Raw genomic sequence first — 22,735 nt, forward strand, 5'->3', positions numbered from 1 at the left:
AAACAGAACATGTACGTTCATTTGTAACATAAAGGAGACAAAAAGAGGTCTTTATACCAGTTTGTACGAGTAGAAGCATTGGGTTTACTGTCTTTTTGAGTAATAGTTTTGCCTCCCTTTTGGGTGAGCCTGAAAAAAAGTGCAAATTTTTCACCTTGTCAGATGCGATGGCATGGCTTTAACATTTAGTTCTCAGAGGCTTATCTTGACCTCTGCGAAAGGATTCTTCCCTTTAAAGAAGCAACTGATAAGCACATCGGTGTATTTGCATTCACCAATCTTGATCTCGTTCTGAAAATACTATAGTTGTGTGACAGTCCTCTGATTTTAAGCAAGAAATAATAATTTAAGTAGAGATTATGTCACCATGTGACCCACATTTGAGAACAAAATGGCTCGTCTGTTTTAGCTTGTTTCTGCAAGACTACTCTGTTTATTCTGTGGATATTTTGGACATAAGGCAAAGAACTCCTTAGTCTTAGGAATAAAAGACTATGAAGAAGCTACCAAATAATTAACAACATCAGAGAGAGTGGATCTAGCTTTTTTTTTTCTTAAAGATATTCCCACTTACTCCTAAGTGAGTTTTCCTCCAGTGTCCTGAAACTTCTGAAGAGGTTCTGCTTCTCATTGTCAGTCACTGTTGACAGTTCAGAACTACTTACCATCTAGAGGTTTTTTTTGTTGACTAAGTTTTCTTTTTAGTTGCTACTATTTCTTGATACAAATACTGTAACAAGTTGTACTGCAACGTTGCAGAGTTTTTGGGCTGTTAGTCATGGATTTTTAGTGCATGCAAAATAGAGGGCAAATGATTTTTTCATTATTTTTTTAATCTAGTATTCACAATTTCTCTTCTTTGTTCACATCTTTTATTAAACATTAGAGGAAATGGCAGTGTAAAACATTGTGCTCTTTAAAACCAGTTTCCCACCAGCCCCCAAAGTTTGCGCTGTCTCACACCATTTTATCTTTCTGCATCCGTTGTTCCCCTATTGAATGCTTTTCATCTTTTGATGTGCATGCTGATCTTGGGCATATTTAAATTACATTTTCTTTTATGCGTGTGGTTTGACTGTTGTAAGAGGAAAGACTTTCTTTTTAATTGCACGGGCTTGAAAGATGACTCTTAAGACCTTCTTAGCTAATTTCTGGTGAGAAGTAAGGCACTAGATCTCTCTTTCAAAGATGAAGTTGCCTGTCAGACTCTGAGGAGCATATAACAGTGGTGTTATACCATTATAAAAAGGCAGCTATATTGGGTTTTGCTACCTCTTTAAGAAAGATTCTAGACTTCCCCAGACAAAGTTAATAGTTTGCTGTTTTCTCTATTACTTTACCTCTCAGCCAGTATCTGTCTTCAAAGACAGTGTTAAAAACCCCACAGCAACCCCTGCCTGTAAGAGGATGTGCAAAGGTCTTTCAGCAGAGGTCCTAAACTAAAAAAATATTAATTCCTGAACTTATCCTCCTCTGCTGTGAATTAACTTTGGGCTTATATTTGCATTAAAGATTATATACTTACAAACTGTTTTCTGTTGCTTCTCTGTTTTTAATCATTAAGAGCATATGACAGAGTAGCTGGATGTTATCCTGACATTAAGTGATATTTTTTTTTTTTAAAAGTACAGATCCCAAACAACAATCTATATTCCAAAATTATGTTTACAATATGTAAATGTCAGCATTATATTGGATCTAAATTTATATTATAACCAATAAAATAGCAGAAATTAATAAATTCATAATATTGACAGGAAATGTAAATGTTCTGGAGCCAGCAAGTAAAACTGCTTACTACAGAACCTATTTAATTTGTATATTTTCCTCATTTATCTCATTCTAATGTACTTGGAGGTACTGTACGTGAGCAGCATCCGATCTGCTTCATGGAATTGCTTCTCACTTCGCTGCTTGGGAGCAGTGGCAGAATGGCTCCTTAGGGAGCTGCTAACAAAGCCTGCATGGGGAGTTGCGATTTGGCAGTTTATACAGACAGATTTTTTTTTTTTTTTTTTTTTTCTTTTTGGCTATTAACGCTGGTCTGGTGGGTAGTTTAAGCCTACGTTTGCCTAGAGAATTAAGAGTTAAAAAAGCGGGCTGCGAAAGGCTTTGGCAACCTAGAGGGAGCTCGCAAGCCCCAGCCGTGACTTACTCTGCCTGTGTCAGTCAGATCGGCATCAGCATCTGTCACGATTGCAGGCAGGTAGGGTTAAACTCCGAGCATGCCGAGAGCGAGGAGCAGGGATCCTGCACTGCAGGGGCTGTAATGTTTGTTCCCGGTTCTTCCAATTCTCATCAGCCCTTCAGCTACAGGAGATCTATACTGGATCCATGGTAACGGTTTTAGCACACTACACTTCCATCAGCTTGTGACAATGGGCTGTGTGCTAGCTGCTGACTGAGGAGCTGTCTCCGGTATAGAGCAAAAAGGAGATTAGTAGATTTGCCGTGAGTGAGGACCCGAGTGAGGAAATAAATTAAAAAAAACAAAACAAAAACCACCTTAGAAAATGTGATTTAATGAGGTAGAAATTGCACAGCAGGCTTTTGCATTCATTCCTTTCACACACACGTAGCCAAGCCAGCAGGTAGCTCGGGTGCTGCACATCATTGAGAAGAACTTGTTCTTTTGTTCTGTTGGTAATTAAACTGAAGCAAACGCGAGAAAATCAGTTGAAATTAAACAACTGCTTAACAAGTTAAGTGGTACCAATTTAGAAATTATAGTAAGAAATACATTGTAATTCCTGCTATTTATACCTCTCTTCAGAGCTGATTGTATCAGAGCCAGACTGCAGTGGTGTCCCAACAAGAGTTCCAGATCTTTAGCAGGGTCTTTTAAAGAAATAAAATCTTACTGATATTTCTTCCCTTCCTAAAGACCAGTTAGCTTCTAGTAGCTATAGTTTATTAGAATCTTCCAGGGGAAAGACCAGTTTGCTGTCGATCAGAAGCCCATGCTGGGAAGATTCATGGAGGTGTTAAAGGGTGGATATATCCCTTAGCTGACTAGCGAAGGATCGTGCTACATTCTCACAGTGTCACTAATTGGATAGGTTGGAGACATTTCCTTTTTCTAGATGAATCAGAATTGAATTGCTTTTAGCTACATTACATTAATGATTTTCTTAGCCTGGTGCTTTGATATGGTTCAATGTATGTGTTTTAAAAAAACCAAACCAACCTGCAAAAAATCCCCCCAAAAAACCAATCCCAAGTGCCCAGCCTAAACCCCAGTTTAATCAGTGTGGGAGACATTCTGCCTGCAGAGTGGTAGCCATGTTGGTAGCTTAAGGGTTAATCTCTTGTTGCTGTAATACGATTTGAGAGCAGCAGCTCAGTCTGCTTGTGTTAGCAAGATTAAAAGCAGGAGCTGCAGTGCCATTGCAAGCACTGAATGAGTGGGGCTGTTGCAGAGTGAACTGTAGCTGAATTTTGTCTTTTCTTCTTGCTTTTTTCACCAGCTCCTCCCCCCTTCGTTCCTACTCTCAAGTCTGATGATGACACCTCAAATTTTGATGAACCAGAGAAGAATTCGCGGGTTTTATCCTCTACGCGCCAGTTGAACCCAGCAGGTTTCTCGGGTGAAGATTTGCCGTTTGTGGGGTTTTCATTCATCAAGGCATTAGGGATCCTCAGATCAGAGTAAGTAGGAATTATTGCTTAGGTGGATAGGACCACTGGAAAAATGTGAAGGTTTCTTACAGTGAGAATGGTGTGCGTGTGGGGAAAAGCTGTTTTAACTGGCCTGTACTCTGCTTTAGGGAAGCTGCCAGATTCTGGCTTTATCTGTTGCTGCTGTGGCTTGTGCATGTCCTACTGTTCTGTGATTATTTCTGGGATGAGGGGGAGGGAAGGGAATGGAAAGATTGATTCTAAAACAGTTATTGTTAGAATTGTTCAAATACTTTGAGTTAGTTGTTGCTGTTAACCAGGGAGCAGTCCGTGATTGCATTTCTGGTATTGCAGATGCCTGAAAGAAGGAGAATACTGAGGAGTTCAGAGATGGAAAAGGGGGGGGGGGGATGTTATTTTTATTGGGTCAGAGAGTGGGCACCAAGTGCTGGGGATGTGTAAGGCTGAATCAGTGATCCACAGAAATGGAGCTCCACTAATCTGGGAATTTGCAGTGATGGGTCAGTGAATAAGAGAAGGAGCTTCACAGCAGCTGACTGTGTGCTGTTGGGTCAAATTAAATACAAAGACTGCTGTATTGTGTGTTAAGAGACTGGAGATTCAGATGAAGTATGCAGGGTATGTGTTCGTGGAGTGAGGTAAAGGTCTAGAAAAAATGGTTTCCAGTTGAAAGACGATATGCTTTCCAGGAGAATGGAGTCAGAGAAAAAGAAGAATGTAAATAGTATGGTATAAACCATTTGGTGTGGTGAGTGGTTAGTTTCTGATGACAGAGCTATTGGAAAAGTATTAGTGCAGTACGTTAAGTTGAGAAGTCCTTACCTCAGTATCATGAGGCCTCTCAGGAATGCAATGGCTTTAGCTGGGTTAGTGATAAGGCGCTGTGTTTGTGTGTCAACCGTCGTTCATCGCCCTTAGTTAGTTCCCTTAAGGGACTTCGTTGTCAATCTGTCTTAAGTTTTCATTTTTTTTGTCATAGTGGTTGTGATAGTTGCTCTGCGGTAAGCGTGTAACCAAATCTGGTGATACTGTTGACATCTCTGATCTTGCCCACACTGTGAATCAAGGTTATATGATGGTTATGCCGGTAATAAAAAGGGAATCTTGGATTGTCCCTCCTCACCAAAGCTGCTTTTACGACAGGAGAGGACATAACAACCAAAAAAGTATTCTTTTGGTGAAATGGTCTAATAGTCAGCAGAATTAGAAAAATGGAATGTTATATCTGTAGATACCTGGGGTTAAACATTTATCTTGATTTAGGAGTGAAATAACTTACAGTGTTATCTTTTCTGCCTTGGGAACTGCAATCCGTCTATCAGGGCCACATGACCATTCATGACAGCCAGAAGAGGCTCAACAGTGACCATAGATGTATGGTAAAAATGTATACGTAATCGGGGCTCAGGACTAGAACTGAAGAGGAGCGTGAGGTAAAGTCTCAGGAACAGTGGTGTAACTGGCTGAAAAGTAATATAGATATAGCAGATTGATTGATATGCTTTCTTCGTGGAGCTAGCACGGAAGATGTGTATTGAAGTTATATTTGCATTTTGGTAATAGATGAGAAGGGGTACAGCAAAAGAATATAGAGATTAATGTGCTCTGGAGAAATTTTGACTGAAGTAAGATTTCTGCTTGGTGTGGCCTGTTTTTTTTCCTGAGCTGGAACAGAAAGACATCATATACATTTTCCCTCAAATAATTTTGAGATAAGTAGATCTTAGTTGTTTCTTTTTTTTTTGAACGAGATCTCAATAAATGCACTTCGATATTTTTAGCAGTAAATACTGGCATTTTGTTCTAAGAAGGTGAGTTAAATATGGCAAAGAGTGTACGGAGACTTGTAAATAGCTGTATTTAAATAATGCAGTGACTAGTTTATTTTCAATATCGCTGCAGTGCTGTGGCATAAAGAGAACTTCTTACTTATGAAATATTGTGTGGTGTATGTTTTACTTGAGGAAAAGTACTGTTTCAGTCCACACTAGCTTGAATACCAAATTCTAGATGGGGAAGAGAACAGTAAATGGAGGGTAGGCTTATCTGTTGTGGATCTTGGGATGCCTTCTCTGGGAGGAACTAGGTAATCAAGTTTATCAGTCCAGAATTATTCTTCTTAAAATCTTTCCTCTGAAAGTCTAACCCTTATGGTTGCTAAGTGATGCAGATCTGTTTTCCCGTGTCTGCAGCATGATAGCTCTAATGCCTCTAGTGCTGCTCACAGGCCAGGCAACTGCAGAGTGCCATTAACAAGGTCCTTGAAACTTTCATTGCTTTTTATTTGAGGGCTGTCAAGCTATGAAGTTTAGGATTATACTCTTGCCCTTGTTCACTGGACAGTAAGAAGCCATAGCTGAGCTAGGAATTTCAAATACTTCAGTGAAAGGACAGTTAAACAAATTGGACAGAAGAAGGATAAAAGAAGTTTTCTTTTCCATTCTCCTCTTTCTCCCAACCACTTAGGGTTAGAAGGGTTCACCTAAGTCACCTGTTGCCAGAAATTTTATAGTCAGTGTGTAGTTTAGAAGGGTCCATTGAATGAAAATGTTCTGTATATTGTCCTATACCATGAGTTTTGGGAAGAATTTGTGACCCTATAACAAATGCAAGACCTAACAAAAGACCAAAAGGCATGACGATGATGTGTTGTAGGAAGCAATCAGGAGAAATCAAGGGCATTGCTTATGTCATAGGTTCTTGTACTAGCAAAGTGTTTGTTAAATCAACCTCTTATACGATTCTAGGAACCGGGATCAGGCTGCAGAGAAGGACCAGCTAACTCCTTCTCCCATCATGGCCTCTAAATTCTTGATTTGGGGAAGAAGTGCCTGTCTGACTGCAAATTTGGCTGCTGGTTTGGCTGCAAGTGTGTGACTGTGACAAGATAACAGGCAACTGAGAGTTTAATTCCATTAAAAGCCAGCCCCACCTTACTTCCTGTCCCTAACTGTGGCTGATCTCCAGTGCTTAGAACAAGTGAGAAAAACCCTTAGATGCCAGAAATATGCATCAAGTGAAAGAAAATTGTTCTTGTCCTTTGCAGGTGACTAGCAGAAGCCCTCAGGCATAAGATAAATACATTATAAATCCAGGAATAACCCAGTATACCAAAATACCTAATAAAAATAAATACCTACTAAAACATTTCAAAATAGCTAATAACAAAAATAAATACCTAATTAAAAATATAATTTACGATGGAAATTTTTGCCTGCATCTGTCTTCTCTTAGACTGGGGAAAGGAGCTAAAGGGGCCTGGTTACTTATGATACAAAACTTATGTTAATACAAAATACTTGTGAAACCAGAACCTGGAGATGTATTCACAGGCAAGGCTGACTGTGGGCCTAGTATCTAATCTCAGTTGCTGATATAGGGTTTTATTTTTTTAATTCTCTTTCAGAATATAATAAAGGTAATCCTAGTAATTCTTGAATTGTGGTCTGTGAGGCTTTGGTAGATGGTCCAGATCTTTTCTCTAGATTCCTAAGAAGCGTTTTTTTTCAATATTTCTTTTTTTTTTTTTTTTTTAATTATTTAAAACTTGATATGGATTTGTGATTGTCATTATGAAATACCAAGACTTAAAACAGACCATTCTTCCAAAAAGAAGGACTACCGATTTCTTCCAACACTTTGTCGGGTTCTGGTAAACTCTTTCACCAAAGATAGATCAAAGAGGAAGCAGAGGATGAGCATACCAAAAATATGCTTTGCTTCAGCTAGCTCTATTCACAGATTGATGGTATCACTGTTTGTTTTTGGTTGGTTTTTTTTAGGCCTGAGCAAGCATTTACGAGGGGGCGGAAGGTACAGATGAGTATAATGCTAAAAAGAATAGAGCATGAGGGACGGGGGATGAGATTATAGGCATGTTGTGTGGGGGCCAGGATTAGGACAGATGGTGTCAACCGTTGTGAGAAGAAAGAAACGCAGGTGAGTTGGGGGTTTATGAGAGTGGCATAAAAGGACAAAGGAAGGTATGAGGTATGATGCGCAAGAGGTGTTAAGATAGAGTTTGATACCTCAGAATCATCTTATAGCTTTTCCTAGACTGATACTTTTTTCTTCTTCATCTCAGCCACGATAAGACTGGAGGAGCTTTTACACAACTAGCACCATTTCTGGTAGTTCTGCTGGTTGAGGCTGTTGCTGATCTAGCTGTGAAATCACTAGATAGTCAGCTGTAAGTGAACTCGTTTTTTAGTCATGCAGGCAGTGCTGCTTTTGAAAGTAAATTGGCACAGCTAGTGCTATCAGTGCTTGGTAGTATAGACTTCGGGGGTTTTTTAATCTTTTATTGCTATTTTCTTGTTGATGTATGCTGGTTACCTTTTGTTAATCTTTTTTTCACACTTCAGAGGAAACAGCAGAAACTGCTCTGTTGTGCTAAGAGAATTGATCCAGATATAGCAGTTAATTACATGAAATACTCTGAGATGGTACCAACCTGAATGTTAGCTTTGCATCATGGCTTTTGATGTTGGATTGTATATGTTTAATTTCTGAGATGATGCTGACTGAGGAAGAATGTAAGTGCCCCAGCAGTGTGGGTATTTTCCACCTTGTCATGCCGTGTTGAGAGCTTGTATCACCATGACAAGGCTTATTAGATTAGTCAGTATTCCATTTCTCTTAGTTTCCTCTGACTGGCCACTTTCTGATAATTTGAAGGTTGTATGGATGTTCATGAAGTTGTTCTAGTGTAATTTGTACACAGGGAAGAATTACTGGGAAAGGATCTCTCTTAAAAACCGTGTGCCCAGTGCTAACTGAAATCGACTTCACTTAGGGATAAGAGGTACTGTTGCCATGGCGGGAAAATCATCGTGCCACCAGGACATGTATTTTTAAGGAATTTCTTCCTCCCTTTGGACAGGGATGAGGAAGAAAGATTCTAGTTCTAGTTTGTAGTCTTCTCTTTCCTTGAAAAACTGACACCAACCCTGAGGAGCAGCTCCCTCTACAGTCATGTAATGAAATTCAAACTTTGGTCGGTGCCAGTCTCCTGTACTCTGTCCCATCCCATCACTCCTGGCTGCACAGCGTGTCTTTGCAGAGTTCTGTATCTTCTTGCCTATGGATGCTTTAAGCCAGCTTGCTAGGAGAAATTTTTGAAATGCAAAATGGTGCCTGTAATATTAGGCTCTGATTCTTTTACTAGCAAATAAAATAAATAAGCAAAAATTACAAATAAAATTAGCCCATTTAGGGAGGTGAAATAGAAGCAGCAAATAAAACCAGGTCTGTGAGAACTGGCTAGGGTTTTCTTAGGTAATGTCTCAGATGTGAAAAGAATAGAAGTAAAAGGGTGATGGCTAACATTGAAACTATAACAAAAAAAATTGCTTTAGCCAGTACAGTTCAGACCTAAATTTTTATTATAAAGATTTTCAGACTTGTCTCAGTACACATTTGCAGCTATTTACATATATTTGATTAACATTTTAAAGCAGATTCCTTAGTGTCTTTTTTAGTTAATGTGAGCTTTAACTTGTATTTTTAGACTGCTTTTCTCAACTATTCATTTTTAGCCTTGTTTGTACACCCAGCTGTTATGGGATTTAATATGCATCTTTCTCAGATGGTTGCCTTTTCTCTGTAGGAGTACAGACACGCTTTATAAATTGATTTTTAAATATGATAATCTGATGGATCAGATTGATTGAACTGGGACTAAAGGAATGCTTTACGAAAGTGTTCACTTTTAACGTTTGTTTTTTATGATTAAGTCCTGATCATATCTGTATTGTTGACATGCAGGATTCTTCATTCTAAGTTTTTCCACATTAGGTTTCTGAAGAAATGTTAATATTTGACCTTTCACGGCAGAATTGGTGGATTTTGCTGTGTTTGTTAATATCGAAACGTGTTTCCTAATGACTGCTTAAGGTGGTGATACTGAAGATCTATTTTGATACACATATGTTGCTGCAGCATTTTCATAAAAATCCATGTCTCTCTTTTTTGTGACTATCCTGCATATATGTTTGGATTAAGGAGTAGATTTTTCTCAGAAAATGGTGGTGATGGAATCAAACTTTCCTTGGTGTTAAGAAGAGACTGTGCTGCTGTGTGTGGGTGTATGGCTATATGCAGAGAGCTGCTCAAAGCTCATTTCTCTCCATGGGGATAACTGGCTGCATACCAAACTGTGGCCAGGAGAAGCAGAAAGCAATGTGTGGGCAGACTGTATGATCTTTTATTAGCACCTTCATTGTACTTCTGCGTTTCCATCTATCAGGTAACACTGGTTCCATCATTAACTGCTTAAATATCTAGTTTGAATCATTTTATGCGAGGGAGAATGTGATTTTTAAAATTATGTTTTGATATGTGTACTTAATTTTTGGTTGCAAATTACATATTTAAGACTGCAAAGCACTAAAAATATGCTCCAAAACATTGAGTGGCTTCCTATCCTTTTCTAGAAAGAATTTAGACTAATAGAAACGGTAAACTTCTTAAATGTTGAGTCCCAATTAGAAAGCTTAAGAACATGTAAATGTTTTCCCTAGGTTTCTGGAGTCAAATTGTTTTGTATAGTACAGTTAAGTTGTGTCTCATGAAAAAATTACTTACAAGTAGAACTCTGAAGTTCTGCAGTGTGACTAATCATATTGATATTGATTGAGTTTGTAGGGATTGTATGAAATGGGTTAGGAAAGTTTCAGTTCAATTTTGATTCAGGGAAGATAAGTAAGGATATTAAATTCTTCTTCCTGTGGTGCAGATTATGACATATTAAAGTTTTTAGGGCTTTTGTACTTTGATGATAACTTTAAACCCTGTTTAAAAATAAAGTACAAAATAAAAAACAATTCTCTGAAAATTTGTTATCTTTCCAAATGGTTACGTTGACTTTATGCTTTTTTTCTGTTACATTTATAAATCTGTACAAGTTAAGCAAAAATGTTGCTGTGATTTATTGTTTTGCACTCTGACATAACAGTCACTGATGGAAAATATTAATATTGTAAATAGAAGTACACATGGATTATTTAATAATGATATACTGTCATCAGGTTTTGTGGTATGTTTGATCTGAAATGATGGCTGTTAGACTGTGATTGCTCCACCTTTCTTTTATCGTGGTATAAGTAAGTACCCTATGACTTTACCAAGGCTGCATAAATGCAGATTTCTGTACCTTTTGCCTATATTCATGTGCTGTTTGGCTTTGCTCTTTTAGATCTGTTTTTTCAAGTGTGGATTCTCCAGCCAAGGTCAGCTCCATGGAAAAGAAACTTCTTCTCAAGAGCAAAGAACTCCAAGACGCCCAGGACAAGTGTCACAAGGTATTTATTTACACGATTGGCCATCTCCATTGCTCCAGGAATCTGCAACCACTGTATGTCCAGGGATCTGTCAGATGCTGCTGATCATCCAGACTCATGGTGGGCAAAGTGCTTTTCCTTCAGTGAGGTGGCTTCCTGTCCAATGCAAAGGGAGATGAATTTAGGCCATGCTGTTGCTCTAGATACTTGTATCTTAACAAGAAGCGGCTCTGGATTTTAAACAGTCCTTTTCTCAGCGTGACACAGACGACTGCTTCTTCCTGCAGGCCGTGCCTCTTCATCATATGCACAATTACAGCAGTACTGTTCTGACGTTCTCTGCCTAACTCATCAGCTTCTACTTACATAACTGTTGTCACGTCACTGGTTATGGTGAACATCTTATAGCAGTTGCTGTGCTCCAATAAAGGGAACCCGGTGGAGTCTTTTAATACTTACTGCTTGTTTGAGACTTTTATGAGAGTTCGATTACTTTTCTCCCTTCTCTGTTCTGGATTTGACCATTTGTTCCTGACAAGGAGATGGGGGGAAACCATCTTCTGGTCCAGCATGGATTTGGGATAAGGTTAAAGTGACCCATCTCTGCAAGTCAGGTGAAAAATGATTGTGTCTTCTTTGCTAACTGGGGTTCGAAGAATGACTGAATATGAACAAGCAGCTTGAATGAATGGGGTGACTTAGACTTACTACTTGTCCTTAAGAAGAACTGTGCATTCCTGGAGCAGAGACAATGGTATTGGAATTTAAACACCATTTGGAGAAACATAGCTAGAAGTCTCTTGGAGACAAATTCCTTACAAACAGAGCTCTGAAAGTAGCAGTTAACAAAGCTTTTGAAGCCCCCTTTATAACCTCTTGATATTTATTGCAGATGGAGCAGGAAATGACGCGGTTGCACCGGAGAGTGTCAGAGGTGGAGGCTGTACTTAGCCAAAAGGAGGTGGAACTGAAAGCCTCTGAGACCCAGCGATCCCTCCTGGAGCAGGACCTGGCCACCTATATCACAGAATGCAGTGTGAGCCCTTACACCAGTCCTTTCAGCTCTGAAGGCCTGAAATCTGGTGGTCTTTGTCTTTCTCTTCCATCATGATTTCAGTGGGGTACTTGATGGAGAGAAAATCTGACAGGATATCTGCTGAATATGGAGCCCTGAATTGTTTGCAGAGGCTTGCTTGATAGTTTTATTCAAACTTTGTTTCGTGGTTGTGTGCTTAGAGCAATACAGGAATAACTATTGTTCTGGTCTTGCTGAAACTTTGTGATGTTTGTCTTACTGGCTGTGCTAGAACATGCTTGGGTTTGACTTCTTGCAGGTTTCTTAGCCAGAAGAGGATGGGGCCTAATCAGTACCTAGGCAGATATCTTCAAGGACAAATAAGAGGACTAGGAAAAAATGATGTTGCCTCCATCTGTGGTATTCCGAGTTCAGACTGATCCAGTTCCGCAGCATAATGTCAGGGAAGATGCTAGGACAGGTGCTATTTTTCAGATAGCTTATAAAAATGAGGCCTTAAAACTGTGTTGTCAAAGATCATTTGGTATTTTTCATGGGAGCTGGAATGTCTGCCCCGTTGTCCTGGCAAGATTCCAGTGAGGATATTTTCGTTCTAGTTAATAGTCTCTGTATTTTCAGTTGGATATAATACTCTGTTTTCTCTCTTGTACCAAGAGCAAAAATCCAGATAATACTCAGAGAATTGAAAAGCAGAAAAGAGAATTGAAAAGTTTCAGAGAAGTGAAAAGCATTTCTGACAGGTTTGCTTGTTGGGAAACATTTCTTAAATGAGTGATTTTCCTATACCAGGTGCTACTGGGTAAATAAATAAATAAGTAAGATGAAGTTTGTATCTTTCTGTTGAAGAATAATACACAGTTGATAGGAGGACCACTGGTCTGTCAAAATTTGCAGGTAAGGTATGTAGTGAGATACAGAAGCAGCTCCTCTGTTCTTTGTAGAGGTTTAATGATGATTAAAGGATTTGACTCACTTAACAGCAACAAGAAAAATGAATAGGCTTGTTAGTAATATGAAGTTGAAGGATTGTATCTAGGTTGTGAATTAATAGTGCTAGATAAAATATAGATAAATGCTGTCAATAATGGATGCCTTTTGTGATCTCTGTTTGGTTTTTGTCCTAAACCTCATGTGAGGAAGTAGAGATTTGAACTAAGATTTCAGTGTAGTAAACTGTGTTTGTAAAATGGGCTGCTTCTATCCAGATAGAAGCAGCAATGGCCATGAATTTCTTTAGGGTTCCATCATTGGTGACTCGATTTTTTTTTTGATGCCTTGCTGCATTTGTATAGCTATAGGTCTTTCTTATGCAGCCATCTGAAAAGCCAAAGACTATGTATTGAACATTTTGCTTTCTGCAGAGCTTAAAGCGAAGCCTGGAGCAGGCACGGATGGAGGTGTCTCAGGAAGATGATAAGGCACTACAGCTACTTCATGATATCAGAGAGCAAAGCCGAAAACTGCAAGAGATCAAAGAACAGGTATACCTGCTTCTTTGGGGAGCAGAGTGGCTATCTACAAATAGGTGTTCTTGGCATATTCTAGCTCTGTTGCCAGGATTATGTTTTATGTTGGTAGACTGTGATGACTCCCAATCTGTGTGTTTTCACATGGTTTCTTAAACAAAATGGGAAGCAACAAAACTACACTTTTGTGTATATTGCAAGGAAGCGCAAACTCCAAACTTCAAGTTTTTATTTTCCTAGTTCTGAAAGTACTTTGTCTATAAAACCAGCTTAGGAGAAAGTTGCAATGCTTTAGTAATATGATGCATTAGAAATGAAGTATCCATTTAAAATGGTCAAGCTATACAAATTTCACAAGTTCATGAATCTTCACCTGGGAGAGAACTGAGCTAGCCTTAATTTTGTGTTGTTTTTTTTTTTTCTTCTTCCTTCTTATCTGTCCATTTAAAATGCCAAGTAGTCTTTCAAAATAGAATCTGTGTTGTCTTAACTGTTCTTTTCCTAATTTAATCTATTTGGAAAGTAGATGTTAATAATTTTTTTTCACCAGAATGCTGAAAATTCATTAATCCATACAGTTGTTCATAAGGAAAAAAATGTCAAAATTAAAGGGAAATATAGTGACGAATGTGGACATTTTTAGGATTTAAAGTGGTTTGCACGCCAGAACCCATTCAGTTTTATGAATTAATAGCAACATATTGAATTGAGAAAAAGAAATTGAAATTTGCTACGGCATTCAAACAGTTCTTTGCAATTATCTGTTGTTTTTCATCTTCAAAGCACTTCACAAACATTAACTGACTAATTTCATAGTATTTGAGACAAGGAAGCCCAGAAACCTTGGTAATAATTCTCCAGACATGAGCAGCTCTTATGTAAAAAGTAATGAAATGCAAAACCAGCCCTCTGGATGCAGCAGGCCTCTGTAGACTTCTACAGCACTCTTCTGGATGGTTGTTTTATGTAATAGAAGGGATCTGAAGCTCATTACTCTGTGTTCTGGTGCTTTGTTTAGCAAAGTTGCTTTAAATACTGAAATGTGGGACATTTTTGGTGATGATAAATATCAATAGATTCTTAGGCAGTACAGACGCATGTAAGAGAGGAAAACTAATGCAAGTAATTTTCAATCAAATATTTTGCCCCAGAATCTTTTAATTTGGCTTGTGAAGGTTCATGATGACATAAAAATGTTGCTTAGGTCAACAAATGGATTTGTAATATCCTGTAGACTTTCATATCTGGGGTGGTCTTCTGAGCCATCTGAAACTCATGTGCAAGAAAACTGCAACAAAATATACAGGGATGTTTTTGCTGACTCATACCAGAAGGTGGATCTTAGCCATTAAAGAATTGGATCATTATTTTTAAGTCAAGAGGGAAGTAGGAGATGAAATGGAAGAGTCTCTTAGGATTTTGCTTTTGAAAACCTGAATCTTGAGAGAGAACAAGTAAAATTAACAGCAAATCAGAATCTTCAAAACCCAATAATTAGGCTTTTGGTATTTTCTGGGCAAGACTGTAGGTTCAACTTAACCCCAGGTACTTGAATAGAAGAGCGTGGTGGGTTTCTGGTTTGGAGTTTTTTTGATTTGGGATCTGTGTTTGGTTTTTGTTTTGTTTTGTTTTTTAACTGTGTTCTGGTTGTTACTTGATGAAGTCCCATATGGATGGATGAACTTGCAACAAATAAGAATCTGTATTTTTTTGAAAGGCCCACTCATTTGTATGCTGTTACCCTGATGTGATTTGCTTCAGGTATATGCCCTGAGCTTTGCCTGTCCATTAATATGCACTTAAGTACATCTCGAAAGTTTTTAAACTATGACCAATGCATATACAAGAGGTATTGTTCTGTGTTGCCTTGAGAGATGCAGCCTGTTCCTTTGACCTGATTTATTCAAAGATAGTCTTGCAAAATCAAGAAACAAGAAAAACTGAAATATTACTAATTATCTTATCTTCTTCCTTCTTTTCTCCCTCCCCATTTTCCTCCCTTCTCAAACACTCATTTTCACAGTGGCAACTGCAGTCATACCTATAATTCTTTGGTCAAGTGTTTGCTGATATAAAAGCAGAGTATTTTAGGAAATCTTAACAAATTATTATTTCTGATCAGAGCATGTATTTCTTCAAACCGTTCTGCCTTTTTTATTCACACGTGTTTGTATGAAACAAATATTTGAGTTAGTGTATGCTGACTTATTATAAAAAGGCTCTAATTCTTTCCATCAAGAAAATAAGATTATCCATAAAGAGACTAACTGGAAGGAGTAGGTCCCCTGTCTGCCTTACAAACTGGAGAACCAATTTGGGGATTACAAACCAAAGAGCCGTTCTGCCATGCTCCCTGTAACGGATAGTAAAGCAATCTGTTAAAGGCACAGCTTCTTTAAATATCTGCATAAGCTCTCCATGTTGCTAGAGAATCACAGGCTGACATTAGGGTCAGTGTTCATGCAATCACTTGTCTAACTGAAGACAGCTGGCTGTCTGGAAGGAGTGATGACAAACCTGATTTTGTCATGAGACAGTTACTCTTTTGAATATGGGGGTAGTCAGGCATACTGTAAGATATTAAAATGGAAAAGATAGATGGAAAGATAGACTCCCCCACTGTCAGTCCTTCGTAATCTTTTTTTCCTAGCTCTTGATGTGCGTGTTTTCTACTTGTTCTCAGCTTCATAAAAAAAATATTTCGTGTTTTGTTTTGGGTTTTTTTTGTTTAGAGTAATTTTATAAAATACATACTTACAGGATTTAGTAAATGCTAAATAAACATAATTAAATTCTTTTTTTCCAGTAAAGATGCGAGAAGCAATCTCATGAGGTAGTCTCAGTTTGAGTACTCAGTCTCAGAGACAGTAGACTCAAATGTTCTTTTCTTCTTCCACCTTCCCCACCCAAATGCCCTTATCTTTTAGCGTCCTGCATGGGGAATCATTATTTCTGCCTATATAAGCAAATATCTTTTATGGGCAATGTGATTTTTAGACAGTTTATCTAAGTTAATATTTGATTTTAGGTTGTTTCCCCATTACAGAGCGACATGATCCTTTTTATCTCTGTCAAGAGAAAATAATTGACGGCTAGAAGCCACAATATGCTACCCCTCTGCTTCTCCTTCTTTCCTTTTACCCAAGCTGTGCAGATCTGTGGTAATTGTCATGTTATCAGCCTGAGAAAATATATCTTGAGGGAGCATCTGGGCATTTAGTAGAGACATCAACTCAAAGGCACATTTCTGTTTCAGAAATTAGAAATGTAAGTAACTTTTATCATTTTTACATAGATGTATGTATGTGTTTCTGCAGTGAGGCTACTCTCAGAAAGTCAATGTTTTGACTTTTATGAGATATTGACTTGAAAATGGCAAGACTCAAACCAGAACACCATGAATATGTTATTTTATTTAGCTCTTATTGTTTTATTTTGTACTTTACCTTTCTTCCACATATTCTTAAATGCGCCTCTTGCCTGCAATCAGTATTCTGGGATCTGCTGCTCCAAGTATTTCCCCTGTTGCCTCTAAAATGTAATAGCTTTTCCTTCCCTTCCACCACAACTACAGGAATATCAAGCTCAAGTAGAAGAAATGAGGTTGATGATGAATCAATTAGAAGAGGATCTTATTTCAGCTCGCAGACGTAGTGATCTTTATGAATCGGAGTTGAGAGAGTCCCGCCTGGCAGCTGAAGAATTTAAACGTAAAGCTACCGAATGTCACAACAAATTGCAGAAGGTAGTTTAGGCTTCATGGGAGAGGGGGCTGATGCCTGCTTGAATTTCTAGTGCTGTTTTACACACACACATGAGTTAGGTGTGTGTCCTCTAAAGAGTAGTGTGGTTTGTACAACTAATACAAAGTGTCTTTTCAATTGTGTACTTGAAATAATGTAATTTATACTTTGTGTAACTGCTTGTGTTTAAATTGCATGACTGGATAGGAGACCAGTGTACTACCACTTTTCCTGAGGCTTTTATATATCTTATATTTAAGTTACAGGTTAAAGATCAAGGAAAAAATGAAGCAGGAGAGTTGTATTCCAAACTGGAGAAGGTATGCTACTTTGGTGTCTGGAGTTTGCTTCCTGGGTCTTTCATGTTATGCACAGAAACCAAGAATGTCTTTGGCTAGTCAATGGCATGCACAGCGTCACATCCCTCCCTATTTTATTTTAAAATCTTTTTCTTGGTGCAATTCATGGTTCTTTCTGGTTTGATATAAAGCTGTGTCTGGATATCCTTTTCTTAATGGATTGTGTTCAGAAGCTAGGCAAAGACAGGCCATTATGTGTAATCTGAGTTTGGAGTTAGGTTAGTGGGTTGGTTAGGGTCTTCTTTATCAATAAAGAATAGCAAATGAAAAATAAAAAAGAATTCTGAGTATTCTCACACTGAACAATCTACTTGGTGACCAAAATAAGAAATCAACCAGAAGTTAGTAAAATGGGAGTAGATTTGCCAAGGAGCATTTTGGTGTGTTGGAATTTATAGGGAGAAACAAAGATTTTTGGGAAATGAATTAAAATAAATACGGTATCATAAGTAGAGAGCATTTTTTCCTTTTTGGTTTTATGAATGCTCTTTCCCCTCATCTTTTTATTTAACTGTAGATCAATACAGAGCAGCAGGCCAAAATCCAGGAGCTGCAGGAAAAACTGACAAAGGTAATGTCTGAGTGGTGAAAGTAAATTTTCCACAAGATTCTCCAGTGAAACCGTAATGCAAACGAGGGATACACTTTGTTTTATCCTCAAAAATAGAGTTAGTCATAGCATGGGGGATGTTAAGGAAAAGGGGGTGGGAACTGGTATCTGAAATCATTGGTGTTCTCAATATGCTTTTGGCTCTTGAGACATGTCAACAGTGTTTATTTTTACAAATGAAGCTGAGTCAGAACTGGAGTAGTGTAGAGAAATTCTAATTTAAAAGGCCAGTTTGGGTGTGCTGTATGCAATGCACTGGTCCCTTGCTTCTGAAGACAGGGTTCAGATGTTTTTAGTTCACTAGTAAAATACATGTTGGATTTGGTTTAGTCTCTCAGTATGCTCCGTTTTAATTGCAAAACCACTTTCCAGATCAGTTATTCACAGTAAAAATGTTGAACAATAAGGATTCACAACAGAATTAAAATACCTTAGCAATGTAAGCTGAAGGTAGTACATAATATCTAATGTTTGCAGATGTGGTCAGTCTGTCACTTGAGAAGGCACTGTAAGAACAGTAGGAGAACTTCTCTTATTGGGATCTTTCGGCAGAAAAGGAAGGGGTTGTCATAACAATCCACTGAGGGAGCTTTTCAAATTAGCACCTGCTGAGAGAGTGCATGGATTAGTGGTCTAGAATCGGAGGCCAAAACTATGTAGAAATAGTACTTCTAATATTTCAAACAAGTTTTAATCCCCCCTCCCCTTTTCTCCTTTCATTAATTCTAAGGAAATATCTATAGGCCAACAGGTTTTATTCTCTTAGTGTTTTACTAAGAGTATTTTGTGAGTTCTTTCCAAGAACTTGAGCTCAATTTTGGGGTAGACTTTACTTTCAGTACAAAGACAATTAGAAACTTTCAGTACAGCAAGACAATCATGTAGATCTCCTGGATTTTCAGTTTTTTTGTGAAACAGAAAAGAATTATGTAACAGAAGTTAGAATGTTGGTTCCTGCACATGTTTATAGGTTGTCTTAATTTTAGACTGCTAGGCAATCTGTAGCAATTTTATTCAGACTGTTGACCATCTTAAGGTTATGAACTTTTCACATACCAGGTTTTTGTGTGTGTGTTTTTCTTACAAAACCTTTTTTTTTGCCTTTGCACCTTTAGGCTGTAAAAGCTAGCTCAGAGGCAACTGAACTTCTTCAGAATATCCGTCAAGCAAAGGAGAGAGCTGAGAAGGAGTTAGAGAAACTGCAGAATCGGGAAGATTCTAATGAAAGCATGAAGAAGAAATTGCTTGAAGCGGAGGTGAGTGGAGAATGTCTATCTAGAGTAAATTAGTTATTGGGAAGTTCAGGAACCCTCATCTTGGATGACTGAACAGCATGTATTCCTGGAGTAACTCTTCACAGGAAAGTGATATTAGACATTAACCCGTTTTTAATTAAAAAGCATATATTTCTTTCTAAAAAGAGAGGCTTTTTATTTTCAGTGAGGAGTCAATAAGGACACGTGGTTAGCATAAGGGATTTGGGGCATGATGAGGTTTTCAAATATAAGACAGCCATATGTACTGCTTCAGCTGACTTTTTCTAGAAATTACTTGTTGCTTTGTGATAATGCACAGTTGGTTAGCCTAAATGGCAGTTAATAATCGCTCTGCAGGAACGGCGCCATTCTCTGGAGAATCAAGTGAAGAGATTAGAGACTGTGGAACGAAGAGAAAACCGTCTAAAGGAAGATATTCAAACTAAATCTCAACAGATTCAACAGATGGCAGAAAAAATTCTGGTGAGCAGAGGTCAAAATGAAAGATAAAGGGTAAGAGTTTGTAAGAAAGGGGTAGGAAAAGAACGGAAGACATTGAATTGCATTGGATAAGGTGGAAATTGTTGAATAAAGGGATTTGTTTCTTGCACCAGTCATACTGGAGAAAGCTTAAGCACTCAAATTCTATTTGCACCTTTAGTTACAAATTCAGTCCTATACCTTTAGTCTCAATACTCTTTTAAAATTCTGTTTGTCTCAGTAGGAGCAGTTTTACGTCAAGTTAGTAATATTTAAATTAATTACCTAACAATTGTTTCAGAAGTAAAACATTCTCAGGACAGGATACTGCAAGAATAAAAATTGTGCTATCTAGCTTTTAAACTAAATTGCAAAGGAATTTAGAGGTCAGATCTACTTGAAATGCTTACATTTTGAAGCAGAGAGAAATTAGTCATCTAAACTGTTCATCTCCAAAGATAATATTTGTCAGGAATCCATTTTCACCCACATAACTTCTCTGTTGGCAATTTCTTGTTTCTCTTCTTGCTAAACCTATTAAATCTTTACAGTGAGTTGGTATGTCAGTCTACAGTGAACCAAGCAGAGGGTGTTTCTAATACTTTTACTTTCCTGGGACAGGAAGAATAATTTTATAGTGGAATAATTAAATTAATTTTTCATTTCTCATGAATTCTTTTTTTTTCCTTATCATATTGGCAACACAGAAAGATTACTTTTTATTGGTAGCAATCCTGAGCATAAACACACCTGAGGAAGGCCAAATGGAAACGTATAAATAACTGTATTTGGAGTCAATAGATGACCCATACTTGTTCTGGGTAATAGCTGCATATGTAGACTTCAGCATCAGAATGCATGAGCGCTCTCAAGTAAAGGTAGATTCAGTTCTTTAGCAGTGCTGTTTCTTTCAAATTGTTTTGATAACATGAGTGCACGGTAAGTGGGAGACTATGGTTTTGCTGGGCACAGAGCCAACTTTATGTTTAGAAATAGTGTAAAACTTCAGATTGTTTCATAAGCCTCTTGTGTATATTTGGGGATTGTTCCTTGGTTTTGATTACGTCCTCTGTGGAGGAAAAACTGGAAGGGACTGCAGAAATATCGGCTAATTGTTTTACACCATGGGATATGTTTAGCTCTTCTTATAGATAGTTTCCATGGAGTTCTGACAGAATGTTGGAGAGAGGCAAAAGTATTTTATAAAAAAGACAAACAGGCATTGAAGAAGAAATCCTACAGAGTCTTTCCTAGTCCCTTGCAGCTCTTACAGCACAGGGTAATAGGTTTTTTTTTTTTTCCCCCCACTTCTACCCTGTTTGTTCCCTCAAGTTGCTATCTTCAAGCACTTTTGACTTTTCCTGGTATAGAAAGTATAGTAAGGTAGGAAGGGAGCTGAAGATACAAAATTGCATAGAATAAGTTGGAAATTGTTGAATAAAGGCATTGGTTTCACGTACATTCATCTAGCAGTACCTGGGAAGTACCTGGTGATCTGCCTGTAGAGAATTGAATAAAGAAGTAAGAAACAAGTTAGAGAAGATACTTATTACTGCTTGGAAGTGTAGATCATTGCTATGATGCTAATAACAAAGTTAGTGCTACATAGAGAACAGTAAGTGAGAACTGGAATGGTAGGAGATTACCTTTTTAAGCCCACACTGGCTGTTAAGTGCCACTGCAGAAACTGGTGAAGCTTCTGCTACAATATGAGCAGTCTGATGCTGGTAGCTTTGAAGCTGCTGCTGATCTGGTTGTCTGATTCTCTGCCAGGACCTGAAACGTGTGGGCTTCTGGGGGAGGTGAGTTGTCCCTCTTGTTGCTGGGAGACATATTTCAATTGCAAAAAGCAGCAATCTCCATTCCTTGCAGAAGTGTTGGGTACTAGGCACTGTAAATGACCTACTTTTGGTGAACCTCCCCTTTGATTCTCACTTCTGGAAAAAGAGGTCTATTGCAATTACTGGAGAAAAAAGTCTTTGTATGTATTCAAGATGAGGAAGATCAGAAAAGAGAATATGAAAAGAGCTAAAGTAGAAACATCAGGAAATTTTCCTGTGCTATGCAATAATGAAGGCAGACAGGAGACCTGGATGCATCCCAAAATCTGAACTTGTCTATGCAACAGTCAACCCAGTGGTAGAGAATGACAGACCTGGGTCTGCCTCTTGTTCTAAGAAAACTGTTGGAATGGCCAATATGAAAATGAATGAGCATAAAGTTCTAAGCTCAACTCTTACAAGGTGCCTTGTTGGAAAGTGATTATAGATATATCCTGAATAATATAGTCAGACAGCAGAAATAGCTAATTTGTGAGATACAAGTTATTTAAGTCCTTATTGTGCATGGCTCAAACTATCTGATGTGAAGTAAAGAGGTTAAAAATATTCTGGTATGTTCTCCCATATATACTGCATCCTGCACTTTTCATTTTCCAAGCAATTTATAGTTATTCTGACAACATTCATCTGAGGAATATAGCAGAGTAAATGCTATTCCCACTCTATGAACGCAGAATGAAAAGCATAGACAGCAGTGCCCCCTTATTGAGGTCTTCTGTGAGAAAACAAGTGAGAGACCTTGTTAAAAATAGATCTGAACTTCCTGTGATGCCACTGCAGCTATAAAGTCTTTATAACTGCTTGTTTTCACGAAACATCCTCGGCCCATCTTTGGGAATATTTACTGGGAAATGTAGATTCTTACCGTGGAAGTAGAAATCTTTGCCTTTAGCAGTTTATCTGCTCTACAGTAGATGGGTCAGCAGCAATATGCAAAGCTTAGAACTGATAATGTGCAGCTCTCATAATGTTTTTTTACTATGACAGCCCTGGTCTTGGGATTTTTATAGTGTGAAGCCTTAAAA

General features: G+C 38.0%; 1 protein-coding gene across 1 annotated transcript in view; it reads left to right on the forward strand.

Moving 5' to 3' along the window:
- Nucleotides 1-22,735, forward strand: part of CIT (citron rho-interacting serine/threonine kinase) — an 81,286-nt gene that overhangs the window by 22,030 nt on the left and 36,521 nt on the right. Inside the window, exons 10-18 of the mRNA XM_035898399.1 lie at nucleotides 3,468-3,648; nucleotides 10,835-10,940; nucleotides 11,812-11,955; nucleotides 13,317-13,436; nucleotides 16,996-17,166; nucleotides 17,431-17,484; nucleotides 18,041-18,094; nucleotides 19,249-19,389; nucleotides 19,747-19,872. Of these exons, the coding sequence (XP_035754292.1) occupies nucleotides 3,468-3,648; nucleotides 10,835-10,940; nucleotides 11,812-11,955; nucleotides 13,317-13,436; nucleotides 16,996-17,166; nucleotides 17,431-17,484; nucleotides 18,041-18,094; nucleotides 19,249-19,389; nucleotides 19,747-19,872 (1,097 nt within the window). The remainder of the gene's footprint in view (nucleotides 1-3,467; nucleotides 3,649-10,834; nucleotides 10,941-11,811; nucleotides 11,956-13,316; nucleotides 13,437-16,995; nucleotides 17,167-17,430; nucleotides 17,485-18,040; nucleotides 18,095-19,248; nucleotides 19,390-19,746; nucleotides 19,873-22,735) is intronic.

The sequence above is a fragment of the Egretta garzetta genome, unplaced genomic scaffold, assembly GCF_000687185.1.
Source record: "Egretta garzetta isolate BGI_Z169 unplaced genomic scaffold, ASM68718v1 scaffold7, whole genome shotgun sequence".
Lineage (NCBI taxonomy): Eukaryota > Metazoa > Chordata > Aves > Pelecaniformes > Ardeidae > Egretta > Egretta garzetta.